At 54.9% G+C, this 18,633-nt stretch overlaps 1 protein-coding gene across 1 annotated transcript in view; it reads right to left on the minus strand.

The window, feature by feature from the left end:
- LOC127203227 (CD177 antigen-like) overlaps nt 1-16,484 on the minus strand; it is a 29,841-nt gene extending 13,357 nt beyond the window's left edge. The window contains exons 1-14 of the mRNA XM_051162021.1: nt 16,433-16,484; nt 16,164-16,304; nt 15,815-16,000; nt 14,417-14,536; nt 14,097-14,204; nt 12,372-12,512; nt 11,960-12,145; nt 9,887-10,006; nt 6,513-6,515; nt 6,185-6,301; nt 4,152-4,286; nt 3,849-4,034; nt 1,931-2,050; nt 1,571-1,690 (exon numbers count right to left, since the gene is read on the minus strand). Coding sequence (XP_051017978.1) covers nt 1,571-1,690; nt 1,931-2,050; nt 3,849-4,034; nt 4,152-4,286; nt 6,185-6,301; nt 6,513-6,515; nt 9,887-10,006; nt 11,960-12,145; nt 12,372-12,512; nt 14,097-14,204; nt 14,417-14,536; nt 15,815-16,000; nt 16,164-16,304; nt 16,433-16,484 — 1,735 coding nt within the window. The remainder of the gene's footprint in view (nt 1-1,570; nt 1,691-1,930; nt 2,051-3,848; nt 4,035-4,151; nt 4,287-6,184; nt 6,302-6,512; nt 6,516-9,886; nt 10,007-11,959; nt 12,146-12,371; nt 12,513-14,096; nt 14,205-14,416; nt 14,537-15,814; nt 16,001-16,163; nt 16,305-16,432) is intronic.
- Between the last annotated feature and the right edge of the window lie 2,149 nt (nt 16,485-18,633).

The raw sequence follows: 18,633 nt of genomic DNA on the forward strand, positions 1-18,633 counted from the left end.
ATCGAAGAAAGGTCACCTCTTTGATGAAGCCCTCTTCAACACTAACATTGAACTCTGCCCACTCCGGGCCCAGATTCTGTGCTCCCACAGCTCAGAGTGGCCAAGCTGAGGTGTCTCCTCCATCCTGCCCAGGAGGCCCATCAGGCAGGGCTGGGGTCTGATTCACCTGAGGGTTCTGTGTGGGGACCATGAGGTCCTGCATGGCCTCACATCAACATACACACCCAGGGCACCTGTCTTGAGGCCATCCTTGTCCACACAAGGCGGGCAGCCTCTGGACTGTAGCTGGGGTCATGTGGAACCACAGGGAAAAATCTGCTGAGCGTGCTCTTTCTCCTGCACGGCTTTAAGACTTAGTGGCACACACATTCGAGGGGACGAGACTCCTGTCACACCCGTCTCCAGCACGACTGCTGTTGCTTGTTTAGACACAGTGTGTCCCTTCCCACGTGTTGCTTATGTGCCACTGTGGCTGTTGTTTAAGTGCTTAAGAGGGAGCCCTCCCCAAGTCTCCACTTTCATTCTAGAACTTTCTGTCACACCTGAAGCCCCATCTGCTCTATCATTTTCTTGCACTTCATGGAGCAAGAACTAGGGTGGTGATGGTGGGTGGTGGGTGGTGGGGTGGGTGGTGAGGTGGATGGTGGGGTGGGTGGTGGGGTTGTGAGGTGGATGGTGGGGTGGGTGGCGGAGTGGTGGGTGGGGTGGTGGGGTGGTGGGGTGGGGTGGGTAGGTAGGGGGGATGGGGTGGGTGGGGTGGGTGGGTAGGGGGGATGGGGGTGGGGGGTGGGGTTGTGAGGTGGGTGGTGGGGTGGGTGGTGGATGGTGGGGTGGGTGGCGGAGTGGTGGGTGGGGTGGTGCGGTGGTGGAGTGGTGGGGGTGGGGTGAGGGGTGAGGGGTGGGTGGGGTGGGGGTGAGGGGTGAGGGGTGGGTGGGGGGGTGGGGGTGAGGGGTGGGGTGGGGTGGGGGTGGGGTGGTGGGGAGGTAGGTGGGGTGAGTGGTGTCTCAGCCTCATGAACAAAGACGAATGAAGGTGGCTGAGAGAATTGGGGCTTCACCTAAGTGAAGTGGGAGATCTGGGGGTGACCAAAGGTCAAGATGTAAGGAAACGGAATCAGAAATAAACCCTTGTGTTCCCGGATGAACCCCGCGCCGGCATACTTGTAGCGCCAACACACTGACGTATGCCAGGTGACCACTTTGCACTTCAGGTGTTTTTCCTCTAATATCTCACCTCCTACATCGGCAGGTCACTCAGGCTCACTTTTCTCAAACTTATTTAAAGATGCTCCCGCCCCCGCCCGCCCACTGCCCCTTTCTGTTTCACCTGGACACTTCTCTTTGGCCCTCTATCTCCCAACCTCCTTCAACCTCCTTGGGGGATCCCTTTGGTGTAAGGGCTGAGTGGGTGAGGCTCATTTGAATGGCAAGGGTGACCCGCCTCATAACTGATAACTTTGGGTATCCCACACCCCACAGGGATCATTGTTGCCTTGAGGCTGCAGTGAAAGGTATGACCTGAGTCTGCCCCCCCCCCACCCCCCCCCCACTTCACCCCCATGTAACTCACTTGGTAGAGGACTACAGTCCTCACTCACGTCCATGGGTCCGATTTTCTGTGTGCCATTGAGCAGGTTGCAGCCTGGCTGGGACATGCACCCCTGCACCTTCGTGTTGGAGGTGATCTCCCCTGAGAGACGGAGACACTCACAGACACAGAGCATTGGGAGCCTCAGGGGCAAGGCCAGCTCTGGGAGGCTGGCTCCACAATCGTTTCGTTCTCCCACTCGATTTTGTTTTTTTCCTCCCGGGAGGCCCAGATCTCCACCCCCCAGCCCACCGTGTTCAGCCCCCTGCCCCCTAACCCGCTCCCCCCCCCCCGCCCCCCCCGCTTCCCCCCCCCCCGCCGGGTCCCCGGGTCCAAGCTCACCTCCTCTGAGGCTGAGGACTCCACTGTAGCAGTGTGTGCTGCCTGCGGGGCAGACCTGCTCCGGTGCAGTCTCACAGGCAGGCGCAGAAAGGCAGACTGGGCAGCGCAGGGTCCCTGGGCCTGGAAAGCAATAGGGGGCAGTGGGAGTCTCTGGGTTTAAGACCATGTCCCCTGGATGGGGAGACGTGGTGGAACTCAGAGGAAGGATAGCAAGTTACCAAGAAGAGACTTGATATTCTAAGAGCATATATAGGGGGAGGGGTCTCCCTCAGTCACAGACATAGGGGAGGGGAGAAAGAGAGAAATGGGAGGGAGGGAAGAATGGGAGGAAACAGGGGAAGGGCTAACAATCTAGATGTAATACGAATAAATTAATAAAATTATAAAAAAAAAATCAGACAGCCATCTGAGGTCCCTAAGAAGCTCTCCTGGGATCCTTTCATGCAGGCCCAACCCCAGGGGCCCGCCTGTCGCTGTGGTTAGAGAACCGGGAAGCCTGCAGAGGCCCCGGGGCTAGGAGCAGAAGGAGCAGGTGGAGACCTTTGCAGCTAGCCGCAGGCCTGGGTAAACACGGGAAGGAGGCAGAAGGAGGCGCAGAGGAGGAAGCAGGTGGCTTTGCTCACGTCATTTACTAAATAGTCGTCATTTACTAAATAGTCGAGGAAAACACCCTGGCTGCAGATTACTCCAGGACGCAGAAACTCAAAGCCTCACGGGGAGAGTGGAGAGTTCCAGCCCGAAACTGGATGTGAGTGAACCAAACCCAGCCATATGGAAAGAGGGGAAACAGGGTCGGTAGGGTCAGAGTATGGGGCTGGGGGTTCATCAGCGAGCCCACCCAGAGGGCCAGGGAGATGGCTTAGCATGGGGGTGGGAGCGGGGGTGGGGGGGGAAGCATCTGGCACCAAGCCAGACTGAGTTCAGTCTCTGGGACCCATATGTTGGAGGGCAAGGACAGACTCACAAAGGTTGTACTCCACGTACTAACTGGTACACATGGGCAATCCCCACGCACAATTAAACAAAATAAAGGCAGAGACCATAGCTGGGAATGGTGGTGCATGCCTGTAATCCCAGCACTCAGGAGGCAGAGGCAGGCGGATCTCTGTGAGTTTGAGGCCAGCCTGGTCTACAAAGCGAGTCTAGGACAGTCAAGGCTAACACCGAGAAACCCTGTCTCAAAAAACAAAAAAACCAAAAGCAAACAAACAAACAAAAACGAAAAAGAAAGAAAAGAGAGAGAAAAAAAAAAAAAAAAAAAAAAAAAAAGAGACCAAAAGATGGGGGGTGGGGGTAAGGGGGGGGGGTGTGGAGGGGGGCTGGGAGATGGCTGAGCAGTTAAAAATGGGTCATGCTCTTGCAGAGGACCCAAGTAGTTTGACTCCTAGCACTCATGCTGGGAAGCTAACAACAACCTATATATAACCTGTTATTTACAGGGGATCCAGTGCCCTTTTCAGGCCTTTGTGGGTATCTGCCCACACATGCACGCGCGCGCATGCGCGCGCGCACACACACACACACACACACACACACACACACACACACACACACACACAATAAAATCTTTAAAATTAAAAAAAAAAAAAAAAAATCTACTTCATTCATTATCGCCAGAAGAGGCCAGCCAGGGGAGTGTGGACTTGTTGTGGCTGTCAGGAAAGTGCAGATGGAGAGGAGAGACCGTGGGCAGTGGGCTTTAAAGGTAAAGGCGGCCGCGGAGGGGCGGGGGGGGGGGGGGGGGGGGCGCGGGCAGGCAGGATAGGGAGCTGGCTGGCTGTTCTCCAACAAGGGAGAGTCTGTAAAAGTTACGATGTAAATGAACTTCTTCTGAGCCACTTGAGCTGGAACCCTGGCTTCTCCCCTCTCCTCCCTTCCCCCTCCCCCCAGCCGGCTTCCTTCTAATGCCTTCAGGTACCTGTCACAGGGGGTAGAGCCCAGAGAGGGGCTGTGGTAGACAGGCTGTTGCAGAGGTCTTCTAGGCGGCACACTCGGGTGTAGGAGGTGACAGACAGCCCCGGGCCAGTCCTGTGCTCCGTGACCTTGGCCTCTTGGTCCTTAGCGGTGGTACAGCCCTTTGTGAGAATCAATTTCACCTGCTTTCCTGGGCAGAAAAAAGTGATCAGGCTTGGGTGGAGGTCAGGACTGTTTGCCCAACTGATATAAGGGAGCGGGGCTGAGTAAACGGCGCGGGTCTCTGCGCAGAGGGGACCGGTCTCACCGTTCTCGACCATCATCAGCGTGTCTCGGCAGCCTTCACCTACACCGCAGGTTATCTGGCCAGCTGTCCAGCGGAGAGGCAGCTGTGACACATCCTGTATGGTCTCCAATGTACCGTGCTGGCATCTCAGGGGCTCTGCAGCTAGAGAGAGGCGAATAAATCCCTTTCAGTAAGGACCCCTTCCAGAGTCTTCTTCTCCCAGCTACACACGGCAGGAAAAGCCTTGGAGCCGGTGACAGCCTTCTCATGCGCTCAAGTCTCTAGCGGCGAGAAAAATGAGCTGACGCAACGAATAATGTTTGCGGTCCAGGATGCTCAGTCCTGTGCATAACAGGCAATGCACTTTAGTACCGCGTGGGGGCGCTCTAGAGTTCCCACTGAGCTCTTGCCTTCTGCACCTTACCTAAAGGGCCCTTTGAGTCTCTCTGACTTCATTTCTACCAAGCAAGGCCACTGGGGTCTCCAGTGCTAGGGGTGTGGATGGCTGAAGATGGAGGACAAAATGCGAGTGCGTCAAATAGAAGTCGGGAGACCCAAGGTTACCCAGAGTCAGGCCTGTGGAGACGCATATGCTATACACACGCTGTGGAGTTGTTTTTCTTTGACTCAGGTCTCATGTAGCCCAGGATGGTCTCGGATTTGCTGTATGGCCAGGGATGACCTTGAACTTCTGATCCCCCTGCCTCTGCCTCTGCCTCAGGGATGACTGGTTTACTCTGGGCTGCGTGGGGCGGGGGGGAGGGGGGGTTGGTGGAGCTCAGAGCTTCAAGCATGCATGAGTGCTTACTGTAAAAGAGGACCTGAGTTCAAATCCCAGCATTCGTAAGTGGAGATAGGTGAATGTTGGGAGCTTGGGTTAGCCAGCCCGGTGTGCACATGGCATGCACACGTCACACTCACAAACATGTAAGAATGCGTTGCAATAATAGCAATGAAATGTGTTGATAAATGTTAATAAAGATCAAGAAAGAAATGTCTTTCACAAACAAACAAAAAACCCAAAACGGATAGAGCCGGGGATCATTACGTTAAATGAAATAAGCCTGACTCAGAAAGACAAACATTTCATATGTTCTCTCGTGTGTTAGAGCACACACACATACATGCACACATGTGCACACACATAAATATGTATGCTTATGGCATAAAAGAAGAAAGGGGGCTGTTTGGGAAAAAGATGGGACTAGAAAAAGAGGAAAGAGAGGACAGGAGAGTAATGGGGCCTCAAAGTACATGACAAAGTTGAATGAAAATGCCATTCTAAAACCCATCAGCCAGCCAGACTTGGTGGTGCACGCCTTTAATCCCAGCACTCGGGAAGGCAGAGGCAGGCGGATCGCTGTGAGTTCGAGGCCAGCCTGGTCTACAAAGTGAGTGCAGGACAGCCAAGGCTACACAGAGAGACCCTGTCTTCAAAAACAAAAACAAAAACAAAAAAGCCTTCAGGCCATACAACGAATACATGATAATGACAAATTGAAAAGGAATGCGACCAGAAGGAAGCACCCGCCCTCAGAACATGCACTGCTGAGTGTCACAGCACGGCCACCAGCATGGAATCCCGTGCAGAGCGACCACCTTGCACCCCGGCTTTCCTCCCACTCACCTCTCATCTCCAACAAAGACAGGCTCACCTGGGCCGGAATCACGTTTTGGTCTTATTACGTTTACCCACTGGTATGCTGTTGGGTGTGTGCACATCACGGCACACAAGTGGGGGTCAGTGGACAACTTAGGGCAGACTCTCTCCTTCTACCATGTGGGTCTCAGGGACAGAACTCAGGACACTAAGCCACCTCACCAATCACTGGACTGGGATCATTTAGAGGTCCTCTCAATGGCTTCTTGTTCCCTGGGTCACAGTCTCTCCTTGGTCCTCAACCTCCCAACCTCCAGCAGGCTTTTCGGAGAATCTCCGCACGTGCACACATTTGAGTGGATGATGCTCACTTAAAATGGCTGCTGTGCATACCAGCCCACAAGCATCAATGTGCTCGGAGGCTGCAGCGTGTGTTCTCCCACGTGAGACTCACCAATCTGAAGACTGCAGTCCTCGCTCACATCTAGGGACCCGATTTTCTGTGTGCCGTTGAGCAGGTTGCAGTCTGACTGGGACACGCATCCCTGTACCTTCAGATCGGAGACGATCCCTTCCGGGAGAGGGAGAGAAGGGAGACAGATGCTCACACACACATGCCTCCCCCCCCCCCCACTCCCCATTCCCCACACGCACGAGATCCTCAGAGGCAAGCCCAGCTCTGGGAGGCTGGCTCCACACTCTACTCAGTTTACCTCTCCTCCCCGGACTCCCAGATCTCCACTGTGTTCAGCGCCCCCCAGGGTTCCCGCGTCCAAGCTCACCTCCTCTGAGGCTGAGGACTCCACTGTAGCAGTGTGTGCTGCCTGCAGGGCAGAGCTGCTTGGGCTCATTCTGAGGACAACTATTTTTAGAAAGGCAGAGTGGACAGCTCAGGTTCCCTGGGCCTGGGAGATGAAAGACACAGTGAGAGGGGCGGCGGCAGGGCCTTGGTGATCCTAAGTGAAGTTACTTAGTGGCCCCTGGATCTCTTGAGGGCTCAACGACAAGAATTCAGTGTCCTAAGGGCGTGTCATGCTTGAAGGCAAGGAAGACCTGGAGTGACCCCAGGGCTGAGTGCCAAAACCTGCCAGACCCCAGTTTCTTTTCTGTGTGATTGCACGGTATGGACTTGGCCAACGACAGGCAGGGGCGTCCTGGAAGGTACCAGTGACTTCAAAGTCTAACCAACGGTCAAAGAGGACAAGGTGCCAATATTCCCAAGAAGAATGTCTCACATACTCTGCGTGGCAAACACTAGGTAAGGAAAGCGAGAAGTTCTAGGCCAGTGTCCTTTAGGGAGAAGAGAAGGTGACAAATGCAAAGGAGACTGTTAGTGAGCAACAGCAGCATAGAGAAATGGGCTATTTGGGATGGGCAGGGTCAGACTAGGGCCAGAGTCTGAGTGATTCAACATTAGAAAAGCCACTCAGTGGGCTGGGAAGAGGCTCTGTGGGCAAAGTGCTTGCTGCAGAGCACCCCCCCAACCCCCCGCGCCCAAAAGCCACCTGGAGTGGTGTACTCCCATAATGCCAAAGCTTGGGAGGCAGAGAGAGGCTGGTGCCTGGAGCTCACTAGCCAGCTGGTCTACTTTCATTGGCGAGCTCAAGGCCAAGGAAAGACCTTGTCTCAAAAATTAAGGTGAATGTTTTCTGAGCAATGTCACCTGAGGTTGTCCTTTGGCCTCCACACATGTGCGTGTATGCACTTGTGTGTACACACACACACGAAAAGCCACGCAGTTCACTGCTCTGTGACTATGAGAAGCGGACTGAGGTGTAGATTACACAGAACGTGTGGGAGTAGAAAGGAGCAGCCTGCTCCCAAGCCTGTAAATGAATAGCTCTTTTTGTTTTGTTTTTTGAGACAGGGTCTCTCTGTGTGTAGCCTTGGCTGTCCTGGACTCGCTTTGTAGACCAGGCTGGCCTCGAACTCACATCCATCCGCCTGCCTCTGCCTCCTGAGTGCTGGGATTAAAGGCATGCACCAGCACGCCCCCAGCCTCTTTGTGCTCTCTTTGAAACCACAGTTGACGGCTGTTGAGGGCTGGAGAGATGGCTCAGTGGTTAAGAGCGCCGCCTGCTCTTCCAATGGTCCTGAGTTCAATTCCCAGCAACCACATGGTGGCTCATAACCATCTGTAATGTGATAGGGCGCCCTCTTCTGGCGTGGAGGTGTACATGCAAGCAGAGCACTGCATACATAATAATAAAGAAAGAAAGAAACCACAGTTGGTCCTTTATTCTGCCCTCCTTCATCCCTTCTCCTACTCCTGCGTCCCCACCTGCGACAGGGGGTGGGACCCAGAGAGGCTCAGTGGAGGACAGGTCGTTGCAGAAGTCAAAGCGGCGGCACACGTGGGTGTAAGAGACGACGGAGAGGCTCGGGTCTATGTGGTGCCGAGTGATTCTGGGCTCGTGGTCTTCCTCTGTGGTGCAGCCTTTGTGTAGCACCAAGTTCACATCGGGTCCTGGAAGGAGAGAGGGGAGGGGGGCATCAGGTCCTGGAAGGGAAGAGGGAGACCTGGAGGGGTGGGGGTGAGGAAGTCCTACTGGGATGTTGTGCCTCAGGGAGTTGAGTGGGGCGGATGTTGGTGAGATGCTAGGTGGGGGCTGGGCGCTGGAAGCACCCTGAGTCTTGGCACTGGGGGTGTGGCTTCGGGAATTCCAAGGAGAACTGGGGGTGGTGGGGTGCTGAACCGGAAGGGGCGGGTCTCGCACCCATGTTCTCTTCTCACCGTTCTGTATGAGCAGGACAGTTTCCTGGCAACCCTCGCCGACTTTACAGGTCGCCCACCTGGTCGACCTCCAGTCCAGGGGCAATGAGGACACTTTCCTTAGGCCTTCTGCGTACCCACTCCTGCATTCCAGTGCCTGAGCGCCTGGGATAGGAGGAGCGAGCTCATCATAGCCGGGCTTCCCGCTTGACTCCCACCTGCTAGCCACCCTAAGCCGCCTCTGTGCTACACAAAGCAGTGAACACCCAGCTCAAGTCCTCAAGTCAACGCGAGCCAGCGTATTAAAACTCAAACAAGGCTTATGACACTTGTCGACAAGCTTGCTGACCCGAGGTCCATCTCCAGAACTTACATGGTGGAAGGAGAAAATCAGCTCTGACCTCCACTTGCACAGCATGGCCATGTGTGTGCACACTAACACGCGCGCACACACACATACACACAAGCAAGCAAGCAAATGTACTAAAACATAAATAAAACACAAACAGGAGCACTTGAGGAAACACTCAACACTCTAAAGTTTTTATTTGTGTGCACATGCATGTGTTTGTGTGCAGGTATGTGTGCACGTGTGTGAGCATGCATGTGTGTATGTGCAGGCGTGTAAGCAACATGTGTGTGTGTGCACATGTATAGAATGGGGGCAACCAAGCACTCAAGACAACCAGCACGTGGCTGTGTACCTGGCACTTCCCCACTGAGCCCACCCATCCACAAGGACAGGCCATCCAAGCTCACTTGTTCCAGAATTACTTAAAGCTCTCCTCAAATGCTTTTGTCTCCTGGGCTATACTCCCTCTCTTCTTTACCTTTCCACGCTGCAGCCTCAGCCTCACCGGGTGAGTGCTGCTCCTTTAAATGCCTGGGCCGGCTAGCCAAGATAGGATGGCTTTGGGTGTCCCACACCCCACAGGCTCACCTTGATCCAGGCTGCAGTGCAGGGGGTAGGAGTGGGGGTGGGTGGGTGGGTGGGAGTAGGGGGGGGGGGGGGGGGGGGTGGGGGCGGCCTTCTTTTCCTATGTGAAACTCACCTGACTGGGAGGCGCAGTTCTCGCTCACATCTAAGGTTCCAATCTCCTTGGCGCCACTGAGCAGGTTGCAGCCTGGCTGTGGCATGCAGCCCTGCACTCTCAGACTGGTGAGAATGGCTCCTGGGAAAGGAGGGCATGGGGTGAGGAGTGGGGAGACAGAGACAGACAGAGAAAGACAGAGACAGACAGAGAGACTGATGTAAGAATCATGCAAGCCTCAGAGGCAAGCCCAGCTCCAGGAGGCCAGCCCTACTCCCCTCCCCCGCCTGGCCCGCCCCCACCCCTGCCCCCACGCTGGGTCTTATGGTCTGTCTCAGTTTACCCTCCCTTCCCAGACACTACATCTCAACTTCCTCATCCACAGCCCCAGGGTCTCCATGTCCAGGCTCACCTCCCCTGAACCTGAGGACTCCGTTGTAGCAGTGTGTGCTGCCTGCAGGGCAGACCTGTTCTGGCACACTCTCACAGCCGCGTGTTGAGAGGCAGTGTGGGCAGCGCAGGGTCCCTGCGACTGGAAGCAACACATACAGTGAGGAACAGTGGAAGGTTTCTGGATTTGGCTCAGAGAATCCCAACTTATGCCGCCCCCTGCCCCTCAGCTCCCCACCCCCACCTCCGAATAGGCAGGGAATTTGGACTGTGGCCAACTAAGGTAGCAGGGGTAAAGAGAGGGTAGGGGAGGCCCTGGGGCCAGAAAGCATAAAAGGTGCTATTTTCCCAAGTGGAGTCTGCAGCCCAGCGAGGTGGGGGTGTACGCTTTTAATCCCAGTGGAGTCTGGGAGAGCCTTCCAAGGCTGGACAGAGCCATGAATTTAGCTAAGGAAGAATGGGGGTATCCCAGAGGGAACACCGACTTTATTTCCAACTTAAAAGAAAAAGATTTATTTTTATTCTTTTTAGTTATGTGTATGTGTGTGTAGGTAGGGAGCGGGGGCGGGGAGTGGTGTGGGCTTGCATATGTGTGTTACAGGCAGTTGTGAGCCACCAAAAGTGAGTGCTGGGGACTGAACTCGGGACCTTTTCTTAAATGCTGAGCCATCTTTCCGCCGATCATTCACTTCTAAATTCTATTAAGTAACCCAGGGAAAGAAAGTTGTCCTTTCTCAACCTATTCAGAATAAAGAACTCGTTTTTAATGCCAGGCAACAGAAAAGGAACGATTTTAGATTAACTATTCAATGGGAAGTGGAGATGCAGAATACACTACATGCGAAGCCAGGGATCCAAAGCAGCCTTGGAGGAAAGAGAAAGAGCAGGGTGGGGGCGTGGCCTCTCTGAGGTTCCTGGTTCAGCATCAGAAAACCTACCGGGTTTCCTGTCGCAGAGGTGTTGGGAGAAGAGACCAGGGGCATAGAAACAAAAACAGCCAGCGGGATGGGGGATAAAGGAAGGAACCAGAGAAGAGATGCACGGCGAGGGCCAGGGAGGAGCCTGAAGGTTATACAAGTATTCAAGCTCAAGGGGGAGGGAGCTAACAATGATAGCTGATGGTGGAGATTTTGAACAGTGCTTGCGTAGAACCCCTCAGTGAGGGGCTGGGGGTGTTGCTCAGTGGTAGAGCCCCTGCCTAGAATCCCCCAGTGAGGGGCTGGGGGCGTGGCTCAGTGGTAGAGTCCCTGCCTAGAATCCCCTAGTGAGAGGCTGGGGGTGTGGCTCAGTGGTAGAGCCCCTGCCTAGAATCCCCTAGTGAGAGGCTGGGGGCATGGCTCAGTGGTAGAGCCCTGCCTAGAATCCCCTAGTGAGAGGCTGGGGGTGTGGCTCAGTGGTAGAGCCCCTGCCTAGAATCCCCTAGTGAGAGGCTGCGGGCATGGCTCAGTGGTAGAGCCCCTGCCTAGAATCCCCTAGTGAGAGGCTGGGGGTGTGGCTCAGTGGTAGAGCCCCTGCCTAGAATCCCCTAGTGAGAGGCTGGGGGTGTGGCTCAGTGGTAGAGTCCCTGCCTAGAATCCCCTAGTGAGAGGCTGGGGGTGTGACTCAGTGGTAGAGCTCCTGCCTAGAATGCCCCAGTGAGAGGCTGGGGGTGTGGCTCAGTGGTAGAGCCCCTGCCTAGAATCCCCCAGTGAGGGGCTGGGGGTGTGGCTCAGTGGTAGAGCCCCTGCCTAAAATCCCCAAGTGAGGGGCTGAGGGTGTGGCTCAGTGGTAGAGCCTTTGCGTAGAATTCCTGAGGGGATGGGAGCGTGGCTCAGTGGTAGAGCCCCTGCCTAGAATCCCGCAGTGAGGGGCTGGGGGCGTGGCTCGGTGGTAGAGCTCTGCCTAGAACCAACCCCAAGTGAGGGCTGAGGGTGTGGCTCAGTGGTAGAGAGCACTTACCTACCATATACAAGGCCCTGGATTCCATCTCCAGTGCCATCAAAAATAAAGAATTAGAATAAAATAAATAGCCCCGGCGTGCTTACTTGGACCCCCACAGCCTGGCAGTTCCTCCCACAGCTCCTTCCCTTCTCTAGGGATCTGATGCCTCAGGTACCTGTGACAGGGGGCGGGATCCAAAAAGCTCCAGTTGTAGACAGGTTGTTACAGAAGTCCTCCTGGCGGCACACATGCACGTAGGACGTAATGGAGATTCCGGGGCCTGTTCTATGCCTGGTGACTCGAGCTTCTTGGTTTACAGCCCTAGTGCACCCCTTAGTGAGAACCATGTGAAATTCCTGTCCTGGGGAAGAGAGGGAGGCTGATGAGATTGGGGGGATGGACAAGGGCAGGAGGGGAGCGTGGCAGGAGGTTGGGTGCATCCGCTCACGGGGTGGGGGAGTGGGTGAGGGCAGGTGCGTCCGCTCAGGAGGGAGTCCTAGATACCACTGCCGTGTGGGGGCGGGTTATAGATTCTGTCCCATGATGCTGCGGGAGCGCCTGGTGAGAAAGGCGGGGCCTTTTCTTACCGTTCTGTACCATAGTCACTGTTTCGTAGCATCCCTCGCCCGCCCCACAGGTCTTCCAGCCAGTCGTCCAGGTCAGGTGCAGATCCGATACATTCCGTACAGTGTCCAGAGCCACGCTGTTGCAGTCCAGAGCCTGCGGACCTGGACAGGGAGATCAAATCCACCTTAGGGGCCTCCCCAGCTCCATGTCCCCGGACACTCCTTTCCGATCGCAAACACTAACAGGCGGGCCCCTCTCGTGGGACATCTCTCGTGATGCCCAAGGCAGGAGTCCTTGGCACGAGTGACATCCAGCCCGCATCCCCAGGTTTTTCCACGTAGGTGGGTTAAAAAGACCAACACCAAGGCGGAGAGATGTGGTTCAGTGGGTGCAGTGCTTGCTACGCAAGTGGAAGTCTGCATCCCCAACACTCATGTAAAAGCTGGTGCATGCTGGGGCCAGATAGGTCGCTGCTCTTGCGGAGGCCAAGAGTTCGAATTCCAGCACCCACATCAGACAGCTCATTACCACCTATACCATCAGCTCCAGGGCACCCTTTCCTGGCCTCTCTGAGAAAGAACCTGCACACATAAAGACAAACATTTTTTTTAAAACGTATTATTTTTTTTTTTCCTCCAAAAAGCCGTGTGCGTGGTGCACACCTACAATCCTCATGCTGGGGAGGCAGAGACAGGGAGATTCTTGGAGTTTGCTGACCAGCACATCTAGCTTAAAGCTCCAAACCCTCAAGGGACCACGTCTCAAAGGAGGTAGATGGGTCGTCCTGTGGCCTCTACACATGTGTGTGTCATGGACATCAGCCATGCACATGCACCCACTCACACAGGGACACACCGACACATGCAACCCCACACAGCCATTAAAGCCAACTGCCAGGAAACCTAGGATCCCCCAGAGCCACGCTAAGAAGTAATTCATCAGCCGGGCGCGGTGGCGCACACTTGTGATCCCAGCACTCGGGAGGCAGAGGAGGGCAGATCTCTGTGAGTTCGAGGCCAGCCTGGTCTACACAGAGAGTCCAGGACAGCCAGGGCTACACTGTCTCAAAACACACACACACACACACACACACAAACGCATATACCATTACTCTCACGGAAACACCAGCACGCGCTTCTGAACTGACTGTGGCAAAATATGACAGAGGAATTCACCTCTTCCTTAACCTTTCTGCTCCTCACCCCATCTCTTTCAGTTAGAGAACCCACATTTGGTTCAACATTAGCTGAGACTCCTGTTGATTTAACTCTGTCCTTTAATTCTGAGCACGATCCCTTCCTTTTTTCTTTCTTTCTTTTTTTCTTTTTTCTTTTTTCTGGGGGGGGGGCGGTTTTCGAGACAGGGTCTCTCTGTGTAGCCTTGGCTGTCCTGGACTCACTGTGTAGACCAGGCTGGCCTCGAACTCACAGCGACCCGGCTGCCTCTGCCTCCTGAGTGCTGGGATTAAAGGCGTGCACCACCACGCTGGGCCCCTGATCCCTTCCTTTCTTTTTTCTTCCAGCAGGACATCTCTTGCAGGCACACATTCTCCAACCCTCTCCCTCCACCCCCAACCCCCCACAACATCCCTTCTTGGAGAGTCAGACCTCCTGCTCTTACAGTGAGTACTAAGGATCTGGAATTTCTTGCCTGGCTTCGGTTGGTGGCTTTGGCTGTTCCACACTTTCCAAGGACCGTCCTGTCCCTGGGCTCGGCCTGGTTTACCTACTCACCTGACTGGGGACCACAGACTTCACTTGTATCCAAGGTTCCAATTTCTTTGGTGCCATTGAGCAGGTTGCATCCTAGCTGGGGCATGCAGCCCTGCACCCTGAGGTTGGTGGCGATGTCTCCTAGGAAAGAAGAGAGGAAGAGAGAAAAGCAGGGAGGGAGGGAGGGAGAGGGAGAGAGTGCGAGCTGACATAGAACTACCCAGGTCTCAGGCAAATCCAGCTGTAGGAGACCATCCCTACTTTCTAGTGTGTTCTATCCGACCTCATTTTAACCCTTGTTCTCCAGAGTCTCACAGCCCACACTCTCCCAGGGTGCCCATGTGCAAGCTCACCTCCTCTGAGCCTGAGGACTCCGCTGTAGCAGTGTGTGCTGCCAGCGGGGCAGACTTGTTCTGGTGCATTCTCACAGTCTCTTTTAGAAAGGCAGAGTGGGCAGCGCAGGGTCCCTGGGACTAGAGGTGACAGCTACAGTGAGGGGCAGAGGGAAGATGCCGCCTTCCCACTTAGTTCCCCCAACATGCCCTCCTGAGGTAGCCCTCATCCAGGTCCAGCTGCAGGGAACTCAGCCTATGATCTAGTTGGGGGGGGGGGGTGGATCAAGGATGGAAGGAGTGGGGAGACCAGCAGAGACTCTGGCTTGGAGAAAGGGCTTTTGAGATGGGGCACAGATATAGACTCGGCCAAGGAAAGGAGGGTGACTTAGAATGAACCAGTGATTTCACCCACAACTTCTGCTAAACAGTGAAAGGAAATAAACATCGATTCAGCAAATTTTCCAGCAACACCATCGCCCAAGATGCCACGTAACAGCGGCAAAAGCCATGCAAAGGTCCAGGCCAGGGCTGAGGAGCCGTGCCTTGGGAGCCTGAGGACCCTACGTTCAGTTGCCAGCACCCATGTATGTAGGACAAAAAGGTGCGTTTGTCCACTGATAGTCCTAACTTAAGAGGCAGAGCCAGGCGGGTTCCCAGGGCTTGCTAGGTCAGCCAGCTTCGCCTAATCTGTGAGCGAGCTCCGGGTTCCAATGAGAGACGCAAAACTGGATGGTTTCTGAGAAAGGACACCCTGTGTGGGCTTTCTGGCTTCTACACATTTCCACACACGTGTGTACCCGCCCACACACACACACACACACACACACACACACACACATGCGCGTGAGCACGCGCGCGCACACATACACACGGACGCACTGGTATACTCCCACCCTCATACAACAAACCAATCAATCAACAAAGCTGGAGGGCAATGCCCCAATTTCTCCTTAAGGAAGGGAGACGCAGAAACTCTGTATGAGAGCCACCGATAAGCCGATCCTAGGTACCCAGAAAGAGGGGCTATGCCGGAAGAGGCGTCAAGTGCCAGAGTTAAAGGCTGGTGGTTCAGCGGCAGAAAATATAGCCAGAGCGTGGCCCCAAACCCTGTTGGAAAAGGCTGGCAGAGGTGTTCTGAGGCAGGATGGAGGGAGGGAAGGGTGAGGAGGGACGGAGGCCGAGCGAATTGGAAGAGGGACTAGGCCAAAGTTGCAATCGAGAGTGGGACAGAGCCAGGGAGCTGGCCAAACCTCCTTTGGTAAATGAATGTCTGTAAACCAGTACACCCCGCCCCCTCACCCCACCCCCTCCCGCGCCCCTCCCCCTCGCTGTGAGCTCATTTCTGTCCTACAGCCCCTCCCCTTCATTATGATAATCCTTCCCCACTCCTCTTGTCATTCTTTCTCCCCGTGGCACCTGTGGGTGTGCGTCGGCCCCCAAGAACCTTAGTGCTGGACGCGTCGTTGCAGAAGTCCCTGTGGCGGCACACGTGGGTGTAGGAGACGATGGAGAGGCCAGGACCCGTCCTGAGCCAGGTAATCCGGGGCTCTTGGTCCTCGGCCTTAACGCAGTCCTTGACGACGATCAAGTTTAGCTGGGGTCCTGGATGGAGAAAGGAAGGCGGATAGAGGTGGAGATTGAGATTTCAGGGTTCTGGGCATCCTGAGGCAGGCGAGCCGCTAAGCCGCTAAGGAAGAGTTCCTCCTAGGGATGTCGGATGCCTGGGGGCGAGGCAGGTCCTTACAGGGAGATTCCTTCTTCTTACCGTTCTCCAGGAGCAACACCAAGTCTTGGCACCCCTCGCCGGCCTCGCAAGTCTCCCTACCGCTTTCCCACTCAATGGGCATCCCTGATGCGTTCCTCACGGTCTCAATTACGACCCGTTGGCAGGTCAGAGCCGGTACACCTGGGATGCATGGGAAAGAAGGTCAGTTCCGTTTCAGTTGCTAGTTGGTTACCTTGTGCCACTTCCTGGGGGCAGAGATTTTCCACCCCCCACCCCCGTCCCCCTTCCAGGCTGGATTTCTCACGCACAGGGTAGCAAGGCGGTGACCCCCAGGAGGGCCAGCACTGGCACAGGGCTCATGACTCTAGTCATGTGGCTGGAAATGTCTCCAGTGCTTTTAAAGCAGGAAACGGAACGCTTTTATATACCCCCATGTTACCCAAGGCAGCCCAGGAAACGGGGAGGGCTACCTTGCAATATGCGCCAGGCAGGTGCCCCACCCTTAATCTACTTCTGAGAAAAGGCTAGGCTATTTGGATAACCACCCTCACCCAAGATCAAAGAGTCCAGCCTCCATCCCTCAGAACCAGGGGTCTGGCTCCCAGACCCTTTTCCTTTAGGCTCAAAGGTCCTGCTCTCAGCCTTCTTGCCACTAGCCCATGGTTCTAGATCCTTCAGAACTGGATGTGGGACTTGGGAGTCCACACCCCAGCCCCTCTCCTTCAGACCCACAGCTCCAGGCCCCAGCTCTCCTTCCTCAGACTCAGTTCCTTCCACCATAAGAATGAGAGTTATCCTGATTCCCCGGGGCAGGAGTGAGGGGGACCCCATGGCTCTTTCTTCTTGAGGCACCTGCTGGGGGGGGGCTACCCCGTTTCCAAGTACTACTCGAGTCCCTGTTGCTTCATCTCAGGGCTACTTAACTACCTTATAGCCGGTGCGGAAATGGCCCAACTGTCTCTGAGGAGATTGTGAAGTATGCCTCGGCCCTTCCTGCCCTACTGGCCCATCTATTTCTCCCTCTCTCTTCCTGACCTTTCTACATGCTTTTTCTATTTACTCTCCCCACCTTCCAGGCGGTTGCTTTTGCTCTTTTCTTCACAGAATGACATCGCGCCGGCCCCCCACCCCCACCCCACCCCCGACTTCACTTCCTTCCTACCGGGGAAGGAGCTGAATAAGGTGGTGGTGGGGACATCTACGGTGAAGTGACCTATTTCTTGAGGGGCTGGAGAGATGTTGGCTCAGCAGTAATGGACACCGGCTGCTGTTATGGGAACCCCAGGTTCGGTACCTAGCACCCACATCGAGGCTCATAGTCACCTCTAACTCCAATCACAAGGCATTTGACAGGTTCTTCAGCCTCTTCTGAAACTATGTATGCCTCTCTCTGTCTCTGCCTCTGTCTGTCTGTCTCTGTCTCTCTGTCTCTGCCTCTGTCTGTCTTTCTGTCTGTCTGTCTGTCTCTGTCTCTCTTTCTCTGCCTCTGTCTTTCTGTCTGTCTGTCTGTCTGTCTCTGTCTGTCTCTGTCTTTCTGTCTTTCTGTCTGTCTGTCTCTATCTCTCTGTCTCTGTCTGTCTGTCTGTCTCTGTCTGTCTGTCTCTGCCTCTGTCTGTCTCTGTCTCTCTGTCTCTGCCTCTGTCTGTCTTTCTGTCTGTCTGTCTGTCTGTCTCTGTCTCTCTTTCTCTGCCTCTGTCTTTCTGTCTGTCTGTCTGTCTCTGTCTCTCTGTCTCTGTCTTTCTGTCTTTCTGTCTCTCTGTCTCTGCCTGTCTTTCTGTCTGTCTGTCTGTCTGTCTCTATCTCTCTGTCTCTGTCTGTCTGTCTCTCTGTCTCTGCCTCTGTCTGTCTTTCTGTCTGTCTCTGTCTCTGCCTTCCCTGAAGGAAGGAAGACATACCACCTGGCCCTCCTGCAAAGGTCCCAGTGACAATCCAAGCTACATCTCTGCCTGGCTCACCCTCAGGAACAAAGGGCTCCATTAGACTTACTGACAGAGCAATGGAGGTCACAGGCAAGAGTGCAGGTGGCTGCCAACTCCCCCACGGCCCCATAGCTGGAGCTCCCTCCCTAGCCTTTCCAGGCCTATATACTTTGGCCCTGTCCCTGAGGCCATCTGCAATTAGGGCAGAATTGCACACACCTGTTGGGAGACTGGACCACATACGTGGGTGAGGGTTCCACTACCCTGTGCCTGCCCCCTCCCCTGCCCCCTCCCCCCCCCCCTCCCCCATTTCCCCCTCCACAGGAAATGATCAATAGTCAATAAGCCCAGCTGAGTCAATCTTTTACAAGTGACATGAAACTAGGCCTGGACAACAGGTGCAAAGATGGCAAACCTGCCAGTTCTTTGTCTTAGAGGGTCCTGAAGCCGCAGCGGTGTGTGTGTGTGTGTGTGTGTGTCTGTGTGTGTGTGTGTCTGTATGTGTCTGTCTGTCTGCCTGTGTGTCTCTGTGTGTGTGTGTGTGTGTGTGTCTGTCTGTCTGCCTGGCTGTGTGTCTCTGTGTGTGTGTG

The sequence above is a fragment of the Acomys russatus genome, chromosome 19 (genome assembly GCF_903995435.1).
Source record: "Acomys russatus chromosome 19, mAcoRus1.1, whole genome shotgun sequence".
Classification (NCBI taxonomy): domain Eukaryota; kingdom Metazoa; phylum Chordata; class Mammalia; order Rodentia; family Muridae; genus Acomys; species Acomys russatus.